Consider the following 21,850-nt stretch of genomic DNA (forward strand, 5'->3'; position numbering starts at 1 on the left):
AGGTCATGATCCTGGAGTCCCAGGATTGAGTCCTACTTGGGGGCCTCTACTTAGCAGGGACTCTGCTTCTCCCCCTGACCCTCCCCCCGTCATGCCCTCTCCCTCTCATTCTCTCTCTCTCAAATAAATAAATAAAATCTTTAAAAAAAAAAAAAAAAGAAAGAAAGAAAGGCGCTTGGATGGCTCAGTGGGTTAAGCCTCTGCCTTCAGCTCAGGTCATGATCTCAGGGTCCTGGGATCGAGCCCCACATCAGGCTCTTGGCTCAGCGTTCCCCCTCCACCTCTGCCTGCCTCTCTGCCTGCTTGTGATCTCTCTTTCTGTGTCAAATTAAAACAAAAAACAAAAAACAGTGGGGCAGGAATTCTCCTGTTATTGTTGTATTGCTGTCTCTCTATTCAGATCTGCTGTTGTTTGCTTTATATATTGAGGTGATCTAATGTTGAGTGCATATATGTTTATAGTTGTATCTTTCTGTTGAATTGACCCTCTTATCATTGTAATTAACTTCTTTATCTCCCGTGACTCTAAAGACCTTTTGGACTTTGTCCGTTTTGTGTGATGGAATTATAGGCAGTCCTACTCTCTTTTAGTTCCCATTTGCATGGAACATACTCACTTTCAGCTTATATATGTCCTTATATCTAAAGTGAGTCTTTTATAGACAGCATATAGTCGGATCTTGTTTTACCCATTTAGCCACTTTAGTTTCTTTTGATTGTGGAGTTTAATCCATTTACATTTTATATACTTTATTTTTAAGCCTCCAGGTGACTCTGAGTTTACCTGCATTCCGTTTTGCAGTTGGGAAAAACCGAGGCTTCACAGGCTGAAGGAATTTGCATCCACATCACAGTGTTCATAATGGCAGGACTGGGATTTGAGTTTTTGATCCCAGTTTTTGAACCTCTGCTTTTTCTCAGAGGAGGGGAGGGCGTTTGGATTGAGCCTAGAGGAGTAGAGAGGCCTGTGAAGTGGAGCATGGAAGGGTGCTTCAGGCAGGAGTGTGGGCCTGTGCAGACGCAGGGGTGCACACTGGTGCTGGGAGGGGCAGGCCGTGGGTGTGGCTTGAGTGCAGGTCGTCAGTGTGTTCGGCAGTGGAAGACGGGATGTGACAGATACGGCTGGAGCCAGTGACGACTGAAGGCCATGCTGACCAGTTGGCTTTCATTCCGAAGTCTTTAATTATCTAGAGAGAGAATTTCCATGTTAAGAGGATAACTTCAGTGGGGCTGAAAGAACTTTTGGCTCCTTTTGACTCATTGTAGAAACTCTGGAAGGCACAAATTAAAGAAAAAAAAAATTACCACCTAAGGGTGATCACTTAGAGTCAAAGACATCAGGGGGTCGTTGTGCCGTGAAGAGGATGGCGAGGGTCGTGGCTGGAGCACAGGTGAGGGCCGCTGGTTTACAGAGGTCCTAGGGGCATCGTGCGTGGAAAGCCGTCCCTACCTGGCTCTGTGACAGAGGGAGAGGGAGTCCCTGAGGATGAGGTGTCCCCTGGCACCTGGACAGAGATGTAGGTTCTGATAGTAGCTGCATGTTTGGGGCAGTGTAAGGCGGGGTGGGGACACTGGTGATAAGTTCCGTTTTATTCCTGCTGGGTTTGAGGGCCCTTCACAATGGCTGTAGGGAAATGGGTCTAGAAAGGAAATTAGAAATGCACATCTGTAATTTGGGGGCGAGGTGAGAGCCAGAAGTGGGTGATTTCAAGTTGGCGACTGAACAGAATGTGGAGAGAGGCAGATGGATCCCTCGACACCGCTAAGACTTGAAAGCAAAAGCAAAGTGCTCCCAGGAAGTGGGACCAGGGAGAGTCAGGTCGCTGAGAAGAGAGTAAAGAAAATTTGGCTACTGAGAAGCCCTGGCTGCCCCGGTCAGTAGCCGGAGGGGCCCGAGGAGTCAGTCAGGACGGAGGACGCTCTGGACAGCACGCGGCTGGGAGGAGCTCCTTTCAGAAAGGAGGAATCAGCCCCGACATCCATTTCCAGGGAAATGGTGCACCGTGGGGGCTGCTCTGTCAAGAATCTTTTTTTTTTTAAATTTATTTGACATACAGAGCTCACAAGTAGGCAGAGAGGCAGGCAGAGAGAGAGGAAGGAAAGCAGGCTCCCCGCTGAGCAGCGAGCCTGATGTGGGGCTTGATCCCAGCACCCTGGGATCATGACCTGAGCCAAAAGCAGAGGCTTTAACCCACTGAGCCACCCAGGTGCCCTCTGTCAAGAATCTTGACAGGAAAGAGAAGCAGGAGGAAGGATGAGGTGGGAACTTGCCACAGGGAGAGAGTTGAGAAGATTCTCTCCCTTCTTTTTTATTTTACAGGTTTTTTTCTTTTTAAAATATCTTTATTTAATTATTTTTGAGAGAGGGAGAGAGAGACAGAGTGAGAGAGGGAACATGAGAAGGGAGGTCAGAGGGAGAAGCAAACTTCCCAATGGAGCTGGGAGCCTGATGTGGGACTTGATCCCAGGACTCTGGGGCCGTGACCTGGCTGTCCAGGGGCATATCTTAGGGCCATGCCCAGTAAAAATGAGGAGAGAGTGGGCAGCTGGGAGCCCCGAGATTGATGTATGTAGTTAAACTGACTTTCTCAAGTGATGTTCTCCACGGGGCGCCTAGGTGGCTCAGTGGGTTCAAGTGATGTTCTCCGTAAGAAATGCAAGTAGGTAGGTTTTTTTTTTTTTTTTTTTTTTAACCAAATATGCCTTTTCTGCTTGACTCCCCGCACTTGCTGACTCAGCCTCCTTCCGGCTAACAGGTGCACTGTATTTTATCATACCAAGAGGCCAGAATGAAACCTGCTGGGTGGCCGTTGAGTTGCTTTCCGTTTTCCTCCGTTGCTGAGAATGCTGTAGTCGACGGCTTTGCACATGAAATCCTACGCACGCTCTGGACAGTTCTAGTTTGTTTTTACTCATTTGAGATTTGTTTCCTTAAGTGCTCTATCGTGACGGCGAACTCTGCTTGGATTCCATTCTCTGTAGTCTGGAAATGTGATTTCCAGAGTGTGCTTTTGTTTTGACACAGTCTTGTGGTAACTACATGGGTTCCACAGAGATTGCCCCACTGGGGTCCCACGGTACACGTAGTATTGGGTGTGCAAACGGCTCATGGGTCAGCCTTTGATGAGGACTCTGAGAAACGGGGAAGCCTTGGGGGTAGCACGGGGGAGAACATGAAAACTGGAAGAGCCCTGAGCCCTGGAGTGTAACTTTCTTCCTCCCTGGCTACTCCCTCTGGTGTTCTTCCAGCCTTCCCTGTAGAGACTAGGTGCCAGGAAGACACTGGAGAGCCCCTTGCTTGGGGCTGGGGCTCGGACACCTGAGTCTTCCCAACACATCAGACCTGTGGAGTCTTCCTCCCAGCTCCCCAGGAAAGTAGACGCAAGTAGTCATGCTCAGATTCTTGTCTGCAAACGAGACATTCCAGCCACTGGTCTCCAGAGCTGCCCCTTCACAAACACCTCAGTGGAATGCTGGTTTGGAATTGAGATCACCTTCTTGGCCAGTTTTGGAGCCTGGGAAAAAAAAGAGCCACCTTTGGGGAAAAAAAGCTTTTGTTGGTTTTGTGGGTTTTTGTTTTTTTTTTTTTACTTGCAAGTCTGGTTGACTGTTGGTCTGAGCTTGGAGGTTGCATCCCCCACAGGAGGGCTTGGGTGGGGAGAACTGGCCCTGTTCTTGTGGATGGTTGTGGCTTTAACTGAGTTACCCCCCAGAGCGCATCTTTTTTCTCTTGGACCGGCTGTCCAGGGCCTGGGAGGGAGCCAGTGTTGGCTCCTGCCAGCGGCAGTGACTGGACACTGTGGTTATGTTTTATTTAATGCCACCCACTCTCATTCTCCCCTGCCTGAGGAGGGGTGGTGGGGAGAAGGGAGCATGCGCTTTTCACTTTGTGGCACTATCCCCGAAGCTCATGATCTAGGACACAAGTGTCAATTGAAGAAGTTGGGGTAGAGGCAGAAGATAGGAGGGAGTTGGAATTTGTAGGACATACTGGTTTCCTTTCTCTGACTGTAGGGTAGGTACTTAGACAATCAGCCTCTTTGTCTCTTTACATACACACACACACACACACACACACACTCTTTTGCTCACTTGCGTGTGCTTTCTCTGACCTGGATCACCTGGATCACCAGGGAGGGATAAGAGTAGGAGTTCTATATGGTCTATAACTGTGAAATTGTCTCTCTTGGATATGAGTTCTCAATATGGTATTCATAGAAGGGCTTTGGGAGATTCACAGTCCCCTGAAATGGTCTGCAAAATGATGTGTGTGTGTTTCTTGAGGGAGTATCCATAGCTTTCATCAGATTCCCAGAGGGATCTCTGATTTCTGAAAGAATAGGGACCTCTGCTTTGGAACTTGAATCTTGGACTAACCTGCAAGAAAAGCAGTAGAGGGTGTTCATTGGGCTCCTACCCCACAGCAGGCACCACCAAGCCCTTTACATGCATTATTTCATTTGAGCCTCCAAACCTCGGGAGGAGAATGACAGTCCTTCTCTTCCTGGTGAGGAGGTGGGCACACACCAGACCCAGAATGATGCAGTTTGTTGGAGCTGGCCCTTGAGCACAGATGGTCTGATTGTAGAAGTTTTAGCCCTTCCTCAGGAGGGCCTCCACACCGAGCCAGGCGGTACCACAGTGACTCTGGCTGTCTCCACTGCCAGCATGCTGGTGTAGGGCTCCACTGGCCCTGAGTTGGTACAGTTACCTACCTGGTTTCCACATGCCTGTGGGCGTTGGAGGGAGGAGGTTGTCTTTGTGAAGTCAGATCTGTTTAATTTTGTATCTCACTTCTGTGACCTGGTTGTCCTCAGTGTAAGCCCTGGAAGTAGGAATCCATGGCCCTGGCCCACAGGGTCACTCTGAGTGTAAAATCAGTTGCTAATGTACCTGAAGGAATTTTGGGAGCCGTGGTTGCTGTGGGATTATATATCGGATTAGTGACCTCTGTGCTCTCCTCAGGACAGTCGGCAGCATCAGGCTCAGAAGGACAGCACCCACCCGGTCCAAAGGGTACGAGACCCAGGACTGTTTGTCTACGCTGTGTGGTCAGAAGTACATTCTGGACAGAGAGGCGGTGATGTAACAGGGCCTTGCGTGTGTGTTGAAAAGTCCCTCTTTGCTCTTTCCTCATTTCAGGTTTGTCCTTTGAGTCAAGTCAAATATTTATTGAGTATTGCTGAGAATAAAGATAGGGTATGAGAGTCATGAGAGAGTTCTGCTCCATGTGGAAGCAGAGCCCCTCTTCTTACGGAATGCGTGGTCTTGTTGGTGGGCAAGGACAACGTGTGTACGGGAAGAGAGACGTGCGGTAAGGCCGGTGGAGACCACGGTCTGGTGCGGGCTGGAGGGTGTCGGGGAGAAGGAAGGAAGGATGAAGGAAGGCTGGTCAGGTTGAAGAATTTGGACAGTCTGGGTGAGTGGAGGGGGTGACGGTGCCCGGGCGGGGGTGAATGCTGACCAGACTGACCATGGGGGCCTGGGGGGTTCTGGACTAATGGAACTGCAGATTCTCATGAGTGTGAGGGAAAAACCCAGCAGCCTTTTCATATGAGTTGTTTCTATCATCCTCCTTTTCTTTCTGGGGGTGCCTCCCTGGTGCAAAAGTGCTAATTATCAATATTTTGATTATAAGGGAGCAGTTGTCAGGAGCCTGTACTATCCACAGATGCAGTAATTGACACTTAAGTAATTGAAGATAAGCTCTGTGAGTTTGCAGCAAACCTGCTTAGAACTTTATAAATCAGCTACTGTACTCTCTTCCACTAATCTTTCTGCTTTTCCCTTCAACAGACTAGGGGTGGATTGGGATTGGCCCCGGTGAGCCCCAGTGTGATGTCTGTTCCAGCCTTAGGTCCACAAGGGAAAGACCCATTGTATCCAGCCGTGAGGAGGGTCGGAGAAATTCAAAGGGAGCCTGGCTCATGCCAGACAGGCAGGCCCATGTCTCCTCTTGTTCTGAAATTGAGTGGAAGCATTCCTAGGAGAGGGGAGGAGCCTTGATTGGGTAGGAACTCTAGAGCAGGGTTTGGAACTCTTATTTCATACTTTACGACTCTCTGCATCTGTGTGTTTTTTGTTGTGATTGTTTATAACAATAATATTAAAAAACTGTATTGTATGGGTGCCTGGGTGGCTCAGTGGGTTAAGCCGCTGCCTTCGGCTCAGGTCATGATCTCAGGGTCCTGGGATCGAGTCCCGCATCGGGCTCTCTGCTCAGCAGGGGCCTGCTTCCTTCCCTTCCCCTCTCTCTGCCTGCCTCTCTGCCTGCTGTGATCTCTCTCTGTCAAATAAATAAATAAAATCTTAAAAAAAAAAAAAAAAAAAAACTGTATTGTAATACGATAATAAAAATAATGACCTGAAAATCGAGTTAAGGTATTACAAAGTTAAACAATTAAACACAGTTGGAAAATAGAATGGCATTAGAATGGCATTTTATTTCAGTTCCACGAATAGCCTCTAGCACCAGAATGGACCTTTCTCTGGCATCTGCGCAGAACAGACCCCTTAACTGCGGACTACAGGTACTCTGTGCGCGTGTCACCACAGATGGCCAACCGGGTCGTGGATTCCGCAAGGAGCATCCTCAACAAGTTTATCCCCGATATCTATATTTACACAGACCACATGAAAGGAGTCAACTCTGGGAAGTAAGTGTGTGTGCATTTCTAGAGCTTATTTCTGCAGCTGACCAAGCCTTTTCACACTTCTGTCCTGACTGCCATGAAAGCTGCCAGCTCTGTGTCGGCAGCCGGAAGAAGAGTGATTTCAGAGTTAATTTCCTCCCGACTTACTACCGTAGTCACCAGTGGGCATCTCTTGAGCACCTCTCACATGGAAAGCATCCCAGTGCCCCGTGCTGGAGATAAGGCATCCAGACCCTGGCCTGGGGGCATTCAAACCCAGCTAATAATAAATGGTGCTTCCAGCTTTAAATTCCATCTGTTTCCACAAAAAATTAAAGCAAACAAGTTCTTCCACCCTGAGTAAATAACAGTTTAGGGGAAAAATATCCTTTGTTGGTCTGTGCCAGCTGGCTTCTCTCTCCATCATGGGAACAACACCCCTAGAGCCAAAGAAAGTTGTTATTGCACATTTAACTTGGGATTAGTTAAAGCCTTTGTGGAAAACCTCATTTTAGAAAATAAAAAGTTAATGATGATCTGTGTAATGAAAATACTTGCTTTAGGCTTCGTTTATATATTTAGCAACCAGTAAGTTGGGGAAGCAATTAAAAACTAATTTTTTTATTATGAAGATGTTAAATATATAGAAAGTTGAAAGGCTAGCACAGAGAACACCTGTGTGTTCCTACTACTTGTAGTCAACAGTGACTATTTTGCCAGATTTACTTGTGTGTGGATTTTCTGTGTTTGTTTTTGTTTTTGCTGAATCATTTCGGTGCGAATGACAGAATCATTGCACTTACAGTCTGAAGCTTGCAGGTCATGTCTTCTAAAAATGAGAACATCAGATTGACTGGTGTGGGCTCAGCTAGGTAGTAGCACAGCCCATCCTTTCTCACAGTCCTTCTGTCTGTGCTTTCCTTCGACTTCAGCCAAAGTAGGAGAGAGGCACAGGAGGGCTGAGCGTGTTAAAGCATTTCTGACCTTGAGGTGGTCCATGGGGACACATGAAGGTGATTTCAGCAGTGTGGTGGTGGCTTGTAGTTCAGAGCACTAGGAGTGTCAGAGGGCACAGTTGGGAAAGGACCTGTGTGCTGAGCTGGCCCTCCCTCGGGTTTAGAAAGGTCGGTGATGGTCCCAAACCTTTGGTGCACTGCTCAGATCTCGCCAGCGTTTTCCTTGCTCATGTGGTGAGAGCCGTAATGCTGGCGTTGTTAGGTGACCGCTCTCACGCAGCGGCTGGCACACAGTAGGTACCGCCGAGATGCTAATGCTGCTCCTCACACTTCCCCTTCTCTCCCGTCTCCTCTGGGGACAGGCGATTACAGAGCCATGGTGGGTGTAGGCAGTCGCAGCGGCAACTGAGTGGCCTGGTCTCCATCAGGCCTTCTCTGTCTCGCCTCTGGCTCTGTGGGGGTGTCCAGGCATGAAGCAGAGCTGGCCTGAAGGCCATGCTGCTCCCTCTGTGGTGCAGCTTTTCACAAGGCCATCGAGTCCAGTGACTCCGGTGTGTAGTCCGCCCCCGTCCTTGCTGGGGTGAGTAGCAAGCTTATACGTGGATCAGGACATGGGCGTGATGGAGAGTTGTGGGTCATCAGCTCCAAGCCCCACTTAGAAAAAATGGCACGTGAAGGCAATGTGTGATCATAGGCTTGTGTTTTCTAAACTGCAAGTTACAAGGACAAACGGTGCTTGCTCTTCTCTGTTCGGAAATGATGAAGTCACGTGGGCATTTTCCTCTTCTCACTCAGTGGGGGATCCATGTAACGAGGTGTCGTGAACTCTTAGACTGAGAGTGTGTGTTGTGGCCACAGCCTAGAACATTTGGGAGCAGCAGTTCTGGGTGGTCTGTGTCCACTCTGACCCATACGCACAGCTGCCTGTTGTCCCACTTTGATTCTCACAGTTAAGACTTCCAAAAAAATTTAGTCCTTTATCAATTGGGAAGTTTTTGTTTTTGTTTTTAAAGATTTAAGTAAAATCTTTATATATTTGACAAAGATAGTGAGAGAAGGAACATAAGCAGGGGGAGGGACAGAGGGAGAGGAAGAAGTAGGCTCCCTGCTGAACAGGGAGCCCGATGAGGGGCTCGATCCCAGGACCCTGGGATCATGACCTGAGCCGAAGGCAGATGCTTAATGACTAAGCAACCCACGTGCCCACCAACTGGGAACTTTTAGCGGCTGTCACTTGCAGACTGCTAAAGCAGATCTTCATGAGGTCACCTGGTGACCAGCTGCTTTGTCATCATAACTTGAAACAGGCCAGGTAACACACATACCCCAGGCTGGAGGGAGAAAATTGGCGTAACGCACATAGGGCTTCATGTGTTCTTGCACTATGTGTTCTCGTATTCTTTGTTTTTTTCCTAAAACAAATGCAATGTTAAATGGAAGAGTCTTGATTAAATACAAAATTTATTGTAAGAACAACTACACACACCTCAAAAATTTCACATGGATGGAAAAATTCAGAAGTTCTTGGGAACTGTAAGTGAGCGGGTGAAAGCAGTGATGGCAGCCTGGCTCCTGGTCCGGCCTCCCTTTGCTTTCCATTCTTCATGTTTGCGTGGCACCATCTGGACTGCGGAGCTGGAGGCCCTCCTCCCCCCTGGTCAGCTAACGAAGGCAACTGGAGATTGTCCCCTGGTGTGGTGGCTGGGCGGCAGGGCGTTAGGTGGGAAAGCACGACTCGGAGCCCCCAGAACCTTTGTTCTCACTCACCCCCTTCTCTTGGTGATGTCTGTAACCCTTGGTTGCATAAACAACTTTTATTTTTATTTTTTTTAAAGAAATTAAGGACTGACTAATGTAGCTCATACAGTACATTTTGAAACATTATGGATTTTGTACATAGTTTTTCTGAAACTAGTGTTTTGGCTAGTTTTGTCTTGGACACGGAGTGCTTTAGGAACATGGGTGTTGAATTGTGTTAAAGGGGGCACGTGTGTATAGTGATCACTTATGGAGTTTACTGCTGGGAAGTACATATTTTTTTAAAAGGCACTGGGCAAAGTGGATGTCTGAGATGTCAAACTTGGAAATGTTACGAAGAGGAGATTTTTATTGTCGTGAACTGATTTTGTTTTGTGCCAGTCAGGTTGTCACTCAGCTCTGTAAGAGCAGGAACTCCCATGTTAACCGTGGTGGTCCTGGTCCTGGCCATGGAAACTTTTTCCCCCAAATGTTTGTTGGATGCATGAGTGAATGAGTCGGCTGTGATCGTGGACAAGAAGGTGTTAGCTTCTGGCTGGTTGGTGGTAGGAACCCAGCGGGAGAGAATGTGGTGCCAGCTCACTGGTTAGAGGAATGAATTCTGAATGGAAGACATTCTTCAGACAAAAGTCTTTAGGCCTTTTCTGGCTTGTGTGGTATCTTTTATGCCGGGGGAACAGCCCAGTATTTGGGAAGAAGAGCTGTCATTGGTGGCCTCCAGCCACTCATGCCTTCTGGACTGGTTGATGGCTGGGTACTGTGGTGGAGTACTGGAAACTCTGGAAGACCTGTGTTTGAAATGCATCCCAGTCACTTTCTAGCTGTGTGGGCTTTGTGCTGGTTGCTTAATTTCTCATTTGTAAAACGAGGGTGGGAATATTTACTCTGCAGAGTTGTGGTGTCAAAGCCCCTAGCTCAGAAACTGGCGATAAGTAGGTGCTCAGTATCTGGTAACCCTTGTTAATGTTACTTTATATGTTGATCATTCCAAACTCACACAGTAGGACCTTTCCAGGAATTGGGGGAAGGAAGGCAGGGCTGAGGGGAAGAGCCGTGCAGACTTGCTCAGTCTTTGGTTCAGTCTTTGGTTCTCTCACTCAGTCATTTCTTGTTTTCTAGTAGAAGCTAGTAGGAACTCTAAGAAGGCTTGGTGTGGCCAAACAGAATGCCATCAAAAAGATACTTGTCTTCTCTTCCTTTTGCTGGTGAATGTGAACACCCCCCACCCCCCGACCCCGCTTTATGAACCCTGCTCATGTGTGTGCCTTTGAATCCCCAGGTCTCCAGGCTTTGGGTTGTCACTGGTTGCCGAGACCACCAATGGCACCTTCCTCAGTGCTGAACTGGCTTCCAACCCCCAGGGCCAAGGCGCGGCAGTGCTTCCAGAGGACCTCGGCAGGAACTGTGCCAAGCTGCTGCTCGAGGAGATCTATAGGGTATGTACTCAGTCTCTGCAGCTTTGGGAGCGAAGCCATCAGGAAGTAGTCATTGTCTCTCACTTTTATCCCTTAGCAACTTTCTTCCCTTCCAAGGGCTTAAGCCAAGGAGTTAATTTGTTCCTTCCCATTTGGCGGTTTAGCATTAACTACTTGAGTGGATTAGGTAAGCTAGTCCGAGAGCAGAGAGATACAGACACACTGGTTTGAGAAACGGGCAGGTAGGTCATACAAGAGAGAGAGGGTAAAAAAATGAAGCCGGTTTGGTGGTGATTGGCCTGTTAAAGAGCACACACTGCCCTGATCAGCAGAGGCACCATCTCTCAGCTCCCCAAGATCCTGCAGTGGGGGAGTGGAGTCTCACTGTTTCCAGATTTTTCCAAGAGAAGCCAGAAAAATGGCTTTTCTACTTGAACTGTAGAAAAGCATATTGCTAGGCTAGGTTTTGCAATGTGCTCTGGAGCAGTGAACAACATCTGGGGAAGGCAGTCCTGCATTGGCACACGGTAGAGTCTTGGGAAGATCTGAAAGCAGTAAGAGACAGGACTTCACCACTTGCCATTTTGCTTCTGCAGCTCTGCTGTGGGAAATGGCTTAGACCTGCTTAGACCAGCCTGATCTTCCAGTTGCCAGGGTCTTCTCTCTGTTGGTCCGTGCAAGCAGCATGTGTGTGCGCACACATACGCTTACTGTGTCCTAAAGGCAGTTGAGCTGGCCTAAAAGAAGCAAGGAAGAAATTGGAAGGGAAGTAAAATGATGGCTGGGGAAAAGAAGAGGAAGCTTCCTGAAAATACTCTTTAAGGTCCATAAGCTTGGAGAGATGAGCGTCACGGATGCAGCTCCAAGGTTTCTGTTATTCTGCACTGTCTTTTGCTTTGGCTCCACATCTGGAAGCTGAAACTTTGCCCTTGGCATGCAGAATCCAGTTTAGGCTTTGTGGGATGTTCACTTCTCTGCCGTGTAGATGCAGCCCCATGTTCTCGAACTGAGTACCGGTGAGAGCTGTCCTCTGGGTGGTTTGCTACTGGATGGTGTACGGTATTTGTTTTCTGTCTAGCTCAAGAGCCTTTCATCTCCACGTTTGTCTCTGTGTGCATTTTGGGTTAATAGACCATTCTGTGGGTCCTTCTTGGAGTCCCCCAGGGAAGTTTTGCCCTGGTGAAGGCAACAAAAATCACATGGGAGCCCAGTGAAATAAACCAGTAAGGTGGGTACAGTGGTGATTTTTTTTTTTTTTTCATTCACTTTCTTTTGCCACTGTCATTGATCACTGTGGTAGGATGATGGCTGGGTCATGGGATCCCTGGACGGGCCGTACTGGGGAAGACAGCTTGTAAACAGTCTACTCGCCTGGTCCAAGTCAGCATTCTTGAAAACCTGTGATTGGTCTCAAGGTGGAACAAGTAAGAATGAACTGTTTTCAAGTTACTTGGGATTTGCAGGTCCTAAGTGGCTTTATTTCACGTCCCTCTCATTAAGATGAAGACAGAGAATAAAAATATATGTTTATAAAAAATAAAAAAATTTAAAAAAAAAGATGAAGACAGAGAACCTGTAGGTGTGTCTTCCTCGGAGTGCCTCAGCCGCTGTACTCCCCGTTCAACTGGGAACTAGTGAGGAAGAATCCACCGTGTCAGAGGCGTGCACTCCTGTCTGGCCTCAGCTCTTTGGGTGCTCAGTCAGCCCGATGGTGCTAAACTCGGTGGTTTTTGAAAGACGGGCAGTAACCGGAAGCTGGGAGTAAATGATCAAGAGCTCGTGCTGCCCGTTGCTCAGTTCAGGAAGTTAGTCATCTAGGTTTGTATGAGGAAAGATTGCGTGTTTTACGCGCACCCCTCAGTCCCTGTTGACGTGTGCAGGTGTCCCTTCCTAGGTCCTGTGGTGGCTGGCAGGCCCTCTCCCTGACTGGGGGGTGCTTCTATCTCTTTCCAGCGGACCTGGGGGCATTGGGAGCATTGCGTCACAGAACAGCCCCGTGGGAGTCCACGGGCACAGCTGGGGTGTGCAAGTTTGGTCTCCCTGTAAAGAGGGGATGAAAAGCCTCCGGGTGAAAGTGCAGCCACGGCCCATCAATCCCCAAGAGAGAAAACATGCAGTCTGGATTAGGTTGTTTTATTTTTGTTTACACTCCAGTTAAGTTCTGTTTTATACCATTTTCTTGTGCCTGGACCAGCTTTTCTGCCTTTGTTTTTAATCACTAAGAAAACATCCTTTGTATGTCTATGATCTTTAAGTTGTAAAAGGATGAAAATGCTTTATGCTTTTATGAGTAATTATTTTTAAGCTTTATTTATTAGAGAGCGAGTGCGTGTGCAAGCAGGGCTGGGAGAGCGAGGGAGGGACAAGCAGACCCCTGCTGGGCACGGAGCCCGCATGTGGGGCTGGATCTCACGACCCTGAGCTCACGACCTGAGCTGAAATAGAGTCAGATGCGCAACCGACTGAGCCCCCCAGGCAGCCCTGTGAATCGTTTTTCCTAGGTGTGCGATGTGACACGGTTTAAATGAGTAATAAAGATCCGTCCCTCTGAGGGTACGGCTTATTTTTTATCAAAGGTTCGTCGTCTTCTCTGACCCCTCGTTCCATCGGCGTCTCCCCAGTTACCGAGCCCCCTGGATTCTGCGGCAGCTTCTCTCCAGCTGCCTTTCTCACCCGTCTGCTGCTGCCCCGTCTGCTGCTGCCCCGTCTGCTGCTCCTCCCTCCCCCCCTCCTCTCGGACATCTCTTCCGTTCCGATCTCCCCGAGACACTGATCTCTGCTCAGAGACCTCCGGCTTCTCACTTCCCCAAGACAAAGGCAAAACCCGTGGCCCGGTTAGAAAATGCCTGCCTCAGTCTGTCCTTCTTTCTCCCGACAGTTTCTCATCCGTCTCCTCCACACACAGCATGCGGCCAGTTTTCGACGAGCCCTGGCTGCTCCTTGCTGGCCCTGGGCCCTGTGTACCCCGTCCTCCTGCCCTTCCCTCTGGGGACCCCTCAGGCCACCATCCCCAGAGTCTCCCTCTGGTGCCAGCTGAATGACCGGCTGCTCCTGCCGCCTTGGCAGCCCCAGGGCCCATGTCCCCCAACGACCGTGTCGTGCTGGTTCTTCCCGAATTGTCTCTGTGCCTGCTCCTGTCTCATCTTCGCAGTAAGAGCCAAGCCACTTAGAACAGGGACTGCACCCAGTGCCTTGGCGGTGCCTCCGCTGCTCCCTCTGTGGCAGCCTGTACACGGACCCCAACAAATCGATGGCACTGAAATACTGGCCCAGCACAAACGAGAAAGCAGTGAGGATGCTAGAAAAGCCCCCAGTGATAAGAAGGAGAGATGGAGGCGAACAGTTTGATTTTAGGCGGTTAGGAGAGGAAGGAAGCACGTTGTGTAAGGCAGGCTTAGTGTTGTGGAGCCTCCTCTTCTCCATGGGTCAGGGTGGAGATATATAAGCTGTAACTCTTCTTAAGATTTGCTAAATGAGATAAATATTGTCCTGCAGTATCTCCGGGAGTTTGGGAGGAGCAGTGGGTTTTCATAAAGGCTGGCAGTAGCGTAAACCCCCTCATTTTCTGACTCCATTGTCACAAATGAAGTCCAACAGCAGAGAAGGGGTGTCTGCACCTGAGCACTGACTTATTCTCTACCTCGCACGCACCCCAAAGGACCGAGGCATGGCCACAGAAGCAGCAATGGGGGGCTACCTGTTCGCTCACAGTCCGGAAACAGGGTGTCTCACCGTGATGCTTCCAAAATACATGAAGACCCGAGGTCATCCTGCTTTCGCTGTGCACGATGTTTGAATTGTTTTCCGTCAAGTTCTCCCTGGAAGGGTGATGAGAAATAAAGACACTTTGAAGGGCACAAATGCCAACAGCCATAACGCATGCATCTGTGGAAGCAAAATGGCAGAAGCGGTGGAGAAATTCAGGAACGAAAGAAGAAAGGCAGTCAAAGCAGTCGTGTTCTGATAAGAAGGAAAAGGAAGGGGAGGCGGGGGCAGTAATGCATGGCCAAACAGTACGCACGGAGGGGCTGAGCGTGGCAGTTCTCCAGTGTTAAAGCGCACGGGGAGAGAGATGAGAAGCTCCTGGAAGAGGCCAGCAGTTTCTGAGTGTAACAGAATGTGTGCGTTGGTGAGACCCCTGGAAGGTGATGGTCCGTTCATGCCAAATCAGCTCCAGGACTGGTCATATAAAGACAGGCAGCATTCACGTAGCCCTGCCTAGAGCTGATTACATGGTTCTGCTTGTATGTCCTGCCACTGCTTTCCTTACAAAGACAACGTCTCATTTTTCACTGGATACAGCTCAGTAAACGCATGGGCTCCGTGATTACCGGTGTTTTTATTTTTTTATTTTTTTTTTTTTTAAGATTTTATTTATTTATTCGACAGAGAGAGATCACAAGTAGGCAGAGAGGAAGGCAGAGAGAGAGGAGGAAGCAGGCTCCCTGCTGAGCAGAGAGCCCGATGCGGGACTCGATCCCAGGACCCTGAGATCATGACCTGAGCCGAAGGCAGCGGCTTAACCCACTGAGCCACCCAGGCGCCCCACCGGTGTTTTTATTAAGCTGTTCCTTTCATGCCCTAACGCTAGTTGGTATAAGGGTTACTGCTAAAGGACCGGCCCTCTGTTTTATTTCCGCTTGAACTTTGTAGTCTGTGTTTCTGTGGTTCTGATGCTCTGGGCCCTGCAGTTAGTTCCTTCCCTCTGTTTTGTTGGCTTTTCCATTTTCTGGTTGGTACAACAATTAATCTTTCAAGTGTTTGTGTTTACAGGGTGGATGTGTGGACTCGACCAATCAGAGCCTCGCTCTGCTGCTTATGACCCTTGGACAGCAGGATGTCTCCAAAGTCCTCCTCGGACCGCTCTCTCCCTACACGTGAGTGGTTCCCCCAGCCTCACCGCGCTGTCCGCTTTAAACTTCAGGTGCTCAGAACGACCCAGGTGTTGGGCCTCACATAGCTAGTCTCTGCTTGTCCTGATAGTTAGAGAGTCGGAGGCTGTCACCCTAAACCTGGTGTTCAGCAAGGATTTTGCTTCCGTTCTTTCTTGTAGCTTCACCATTCCCGTCTGTCATTGTCATTCTCATGTCATCTGTTACGTGACAAATACTGGGCAGTTCTCCTGTGTATGCTTTAGATTTTGTTTCCATTTTGGAGGTAAACTCCTGGTTCTGTTCTAGGTTGGATTTTGTTGTTAGTTTTTTAAATCCCCCTTTTCCTTCACTGTGACAAAGAGGACTGTCTTTTTGTCCGACATGAGAGGGTGTGAGCTGGCTGGAAAGATGAAGGAGGAGGCAAAGTTCGTAGTCCTGCTGCTGGACTAGCGGGGAAATTAGAGAGGTGAGTTTGAGGTCAAGGTGTTGTCCGAAGTTGACCGCTGAGGCATGAGAGCAAGCATTCTGTGAAAAGAGCAGCTCCGACCTAGTGATAAACTAGACTTAAATGACACACAGCCGAGTAGAAGCAGCATTTCCCATTGATAGCAGCAGCCTCTGAGCACTGACCTCTGCGTGTATGTGCGTGCGTGCGTATTTACCTAACACCCTTACGTGGTCATCTGTGGGTGGGAGTGGGCTGGGTGGACCTTGTGTGGGCGGCGATCTTCAGGTAGATCTGAGACTGAACTGTCCTTTTTCGGTTATCATGGTACCGATGCTGTCTATCTGAAAGGTACAGTACTGTGATAACTGAAGAATGGTGGTGCCATCACCTTGGGAGAGGGGCGCGCCCCGCCATGGCTGGGAGACCAGGGGACTGGGGGACAGTGTAATGGAGGCGTTTTTTTGTTTTTTTTTTTTTGGATTGGTGGTGGGATATTGTTTTGGAACAAGGAACTGGAAGAGAGTACAGTTTGTTAACAGGGGGAGGGCTGATAAGCAGGAGAGTGGTGAGGACCACACTGTCTCCTGATAGCTCGTGTAAAGTATTTCACAGTACGGGAGACGGGAAATTGAGTAAATGGCACCAGGAGTCAACTCTGCTAAGATAGACTTTGTAACTTGGGCAGTTAGAGAGGGAGGCCAAGGCTGGGAGCACAGCACCCTGAGTGCAGAGACTGGCTTCCTGTGGAGAGTTTGCGGGCTGTGGCCGATAGTCTGGGCCCGCCGCGGCCTCTTTAGCTGGTTAGTGGCTCTCGTGGCGGCGGCTTCCCGGCCTCTGCTCTGGGGCCTCCGAGGGCCTGACTGCTCGACAGCATGAGGCTGTGTCTAGAAACCTGTGTGGTCGTGGGGCATGGGGTTTGGCAGAACATTATGTGAAAAATGGAATGTGTATTTTTATTTTTCCTTGACATTTTTTTTTTTCATTTTTGCTTTAGGAGATAATTTTTTTTTCCCCAGTTTGGCTCCAAGGCCTTTGTAACCTTTTCAAGTCAGCCGCCCCTGTGGAGACGGTCAAGATGTAACTGAACATTTTTAAAAGTTTCTGGGTCCTTGACTCTCCACACCAAGCATTCATCACAGTGTCCTGCCTCCAGAGACCTGGCCTAAATTATAATATGTCTTGGGAAAACAAAGTGGTCTGCTCTGACTGGAGCTTTAGAAGAGTAGGACACATTGCAAAATTATGTGTTTTGAGGCTTGGGGCTGGGCTTTACAGGACATTGATCCTCTGGATTACCTGCCTCCCAGGCTTCGTGTGAGGGAGGGGACAGCCTACCTTCTTTTTGGTAAGCTAGCACAAGGGTGGGGGCCAGGGAGTTTATTTTTGAAGCTGGATCTCATTGGGACCCTCTTTCCTTTGTCATCGTGGAAAGGCTCCAGTGGCCCCAAGTGATGAAGAAGCAAAGGCAGGACAAAGTATATGTTATTGAGGGACCTGGTAAGCGAAGTTGACATAGGATTTGTGAACAGTTAAGGGTGAAAAGGGACAGAATCCATAATCAGGACAATCATACTTGGGGGGAGCAGTTGATTGCAATCAGATTCAGGAGCTTTGGAGTTCAAACTGTCACGCTTACTTTAATGAGCCATTAAAGTCATAAAAATTTATTTTCTGAAACCTGATTTCTGACAAAAACCAGAACCTTGGTTTAAAGAAGTGTATTCTGGCACTTGGCACATTTTGAGTGTTATAAATAGCTTTTCCAATATCTGTTTACAGAGCACTGGGATTAAGGATTTTTTTTTCCCCGTACAGTGTTGCTTTCAGATCCTTCCGGAAAATAAGGGTCTCTATGTTCTTCCCTTCTTTCCTCCTCTCTCTGTTTAATTTCAGGAGATTGCTGTTGGTGGTTTTCTGTGTTCCTTGAGAAAGTAAGTCTATCTCTGTGAAGTTCTTCAGGAAGGTCAGAGAATTTTTTTTTTTTCAGTAGAATAAAATAATATTAAATGGCATGCTAGTATGTGTATAATCTCTTTTTGTTGAATTTATTGAGTTTTAGATTGTTATAGTTGGTGAAAGTGGTTCTGCCTTCCCTTCAAAAAGCTTAACTTCAGAGTTCAGGGAAGGATTTACACTTTATTTAAAGGCAGGGTGAACAAGAAGAATAAATACTAATGAGCATCTTAATTAGCTCTTGGGGAAATTGTTCACAGCTAGAGGCTGCGGTCCCAGAGCGTGCTGCATTCTGCTTGTGTGTACGCATCCAGTCCTCTGGGTTTCAGGGGCAGCTCTGCCCCAGAGCTCGGGACACAGTGTGGACCAGGCCCTGCGCACCCTGAGCTTCTGTCTCTTCAGTAGAGACGGTGATGGTCCTGAAGTCATGGGTTGGTGGAGATACAGGGAGGCTCGAAAGAGGTTGAGCACTCAGCACTCCCAGCCGTGCAGTGGACCTCACGGAGCTCAGTTGATGCCAGGAGCCAAGGTCTGTGCCTGGGCGTCCCCTCAGCCTGGGAAGTCCAGCCTCCTCCTGGTAAGGTCACTGTGGACACCAGGAGGCCTAGCAAACTTGTTTCGGGTGTTCTCGGACCTGAAGTCACTGTAAATTGCTCAGCTCCCTCTAAATCTGTATTCATTGTGACAAGCCTCCTGCAGTTATGTTACTAAACACACTGCACATTTTTTGTGTGTGTGTATGTGATTCCCAAGAATTCTGCAGGCTCGGTTTATTTAATGAACACTTACAGTGTGTACTGTTGTCCAGATGTTTAGGTGCTTTAAAAATACGAACTCATGCAGTTTTCATGACCCATATCGACCCTGTGGGGGCTATAAAGGCAGGAAGGAACTCGTGCTCCCATTTTCCGGGTGAGGGGGTTGAGGCTGGAGAGGTCAAGTCCTGTGCCCTGGGACGCACGGATCAGTGGGGTTCTGACCCAGACAGTCTCGTCCAGAGTCCCTGCTTCCCTGACGCACTGTGCTCTTGTGTAAGAGTGGGATTCCGTCCACATCGCTGGGCCCCAGGCACCTCCCTGCTGCATCTTGTCAGAGACCTCGCTTCAAATTCTGCTGTAAAACGATCTCCTTCTATCTTTAGTTAGAAGTCTAAAATAAACCAGGCCACTTTGTTTCCCCCCCCCCCCTCGCTTTAATAAATGACCTCTTTCCTCTGCTTGTGAAGTGCTGGGGAGAGAGAGCCCAGTGTCCTTGTTCACACCGGCTGACTGGGGCCGTCGGCTCCCCCAGTCTGCCCCACGGCTGCGGGAGACCAAATGAGGGAGCCCCCGGTGGTCTGGGCTCATTTGCTTAGCTGCTCTCTGCAGGCTAGTGCGGCCTGCTGGACCTTACCTCTGGGGAGTGCAGGAAGTCCTGCAAAGCCCCGTCCCTTCTCTTATGCTCTTTGTACCCCAGAATGTATTTGGCAAGGGGGAAAACCAGGGATATCCTTACTTTTCAGATGAAAAGAGTGAAGTAGTTAAATTCAGTTGTAAAGGTGGCAGGAAGCAGAGAGTTGGGCTGGGGGAGATGTGAGGTCGCCGTGTTTGGCGGAGAACTCGCTCTGAACATTTGTTCTTGAAATAGAGGTCAACAGGTTTCGGGAAAGCCACGGTTGGGCAGAAAAAGCACCACCTGTGTATATTTTTAAAAGCTGGTCTGTCATGACTGTGGGGTCCCATTGAACAGATCCTCTTCCTACCCCTGAAATTTTCCCCTCAACTTCCAGAGCAACACCTTAGGCCTGAGAAGCAGGTAACCCTAATTTCTAAGTGACTTGGTGATGCAGGAGGCAGGACTCTGTCAGGTTTTGTGTCTGTGGAGCTGCCACAGAGAGGCCTCTCTCAGGATCCTGGCACCCCCGCCGTGTCAGTCTTCAGAAGGGTGACCTGGTGAGGGGGGTTGGTGTTTAAGGGGTCGGGTGGGCCGCGTGGCAAGTCGCAGGCAGTTGGGGTTCAACGGGCAGGTGCCCGTGAGCCCAGTGGACTTCACCTGTTGACCAACAGAGGTGGTGGGAAGCCACCCTTTGAAAATACACAGGAAAAATGATCTCTGTGCACCAGTAGTCTCTGAAACGTATTTGTCAGATGGACTAAAGGCTTTCATAGGAAAGCATTTTTCTACAAAAGTATTATTGTTTTTGGTTTTGTTTTTTCCTGAAAATAAATCTTCACTTTTTCCTGAGCAACAACCAAAAAGCCCGCTGTACAGTTGTCTAAGTCAGGAGTTCAAAACCTTTACACAAGGAGTCGTGTAGAGAGAATTCCAGTTGTCTAAAACGGTGGGTCTGCAGAGCCGCCCGGTACACACTGCAGGTGGTCCCAGTGCCTCACCGAGCGGCCGAGCTGCTGTCAGCGGGCCACAGCCCCTCTTGTGTGTGGCCCAAGAGGTGTCCAAGGGTGTGAGTCTGCTTGTGTCCAAGAGGTGTGAGTCTGCCGGGTGTTGCTGGGGAGAGAGGGGAGGGGGGGTGTCCTGCCCCGGGAGGCACAGCCATACTGCATAGAGCTACGGGTGGTGAAGGGCGCAGGTCTGTGAGGACGTGACTTGCTAAATTCCCACAGGAGATGGTTAGCATTTAACACCATCTGGTTATTTCTCGGCTTCTGGGGAAGCCATTCTGAAGCCTCCCCGCGGCCCCTTCATGCAGGCCTCCTCAGACAGGCAGAGGGGCTGGCGGAACATCTTGTAGGACGTGGACCCGACTTTGCTTTTGCTACAAACACCTGAGGCTGCAAATATGTTGGCCTGTGTTTCCCCGGCCTGTACCAGCAGCTCAGGGGCACGCAGAGGCCCCTCGGGGGTCCTGCCAGCTGCCGAGGGTGTCTGGGTTTTCCAGCACCGTCCAGCAATTCACCGCACCGCAGGCTGGGGAGGCGGTGGGAGCAGAGGGCGCACTGGGCCGGAGCAGGGGCTCAGGCTGCAACCGAACAGGCCGTGCGCTCCTCGGAACACAGACAAGTGGTGAGTTGGCTACCGCTGTTTGCCTTGCTGCCTGCAGATGTCGCGTGTTTATCTGTGGGTTCGATGTGTTTGTTTTCTCTCCTGGGACAGGGTGGGGGACGTGGTGGGGCCGGGACAGAGAGCAAGAAACTGGCCATTGCAGTTGGTGAGGAGGACGGGGTCGCCCGCAGGGGAGAACCAGGCTTCCCTTCAAGCTGAGAGCGAGGACGCCGCCGGGCAAAGGCAGCCGTGGCCCCCGAGCCCCCTTCCGGGCCTCACGCAGCCGGTAGGGCGCCACAGATGCGGGCTGTGCCCTGGGGCCGCTTTACCAGAGGCTCAGCGGGCACTGGCGACACAGCTCTGCAGAAGCATTAATTAGACACCACGAGTGGAGCCAGGCATACCGTGGAAACCAGAGAGCCTGCTGGAGGAGGCTTTCGTAGGAGAGTTGCCAAACGGGAGGTTACTTTCAAGATGGGGGTGAAGAGAGAGCAGAGAAGCAGGGGACTTGCCGCACGCGCCGGAACTGCTTCCCAGCGCACTTAACTGTTTCTTCTCTTAGTCCCTGAGGTGCCGGTCGTGTCGGCCAGACTGGCTGAGGAGTTGTCCCACCCCCTTTCCCTCGTTTGTAGACTGAAGGACAGACAGACAGGAGGAGTGCGAAATTCACCACAGTAGGGTTTGTGCTCACTTGGATATATACTGTGTGAGGCTGTTAGCCGGGCCTAGTACTGGGCTAGTACTTCTGAATTTCATGAATATTGTATTTTTTTTTTTTTTTTTGAACAGCTGTATTTTTTTTTTTAGAGCTGCTTTTTTTTTTTTTTTTTTTTTT

General features: G+C 49.4%; 1 protein-coding gene across 3 annotated transcripts in view; it reads left to right on the forward strand.

The window, feature by feature from the left end:
- The window catches only part of RCL1 (RNA terminal phosphate cyclase like 1), a 65,610-nt gene that overhangs the window by 38,632 nt on the left and 5,128 nt on the right, over positions 1-21,850 (forward strand). For all 3 annotated transcript variants that reach the window (XM_059141867.1, XM_059141868.1, XM_059141869.1), the window contains 3 exons: positions 6,531-6,656; positions 10,626-10,782; positions 15,535-15,638. In XM_059141867.1, coding sequence (XP_058997850.1) covers positions 6,531-6,656; positions 10,626-10,782; positions 15,535-15,638 — 387 coding nt within the window. The remainder of the gene's footprint in view (positions 1-6,530; positions 6,657-10,625; positions 10,783-15,534; positions 15,639-21,850) is intronic.

This window comes from Mustela lutreola, chromosome 12 (assembly GCF_030435805.1).
Source record: "Mustela lutreola isolate mMusLut2 chromosome 12, mMusLut2.pri, whole genome shotgun sequence".
Classification (NCBI taxonomy): domain Eukaryota; kingdom Metazoa; phylum Chordata; class Mammalia; order Carnivora; family Mustelidae; genus Mustela; species Mustela lutreola.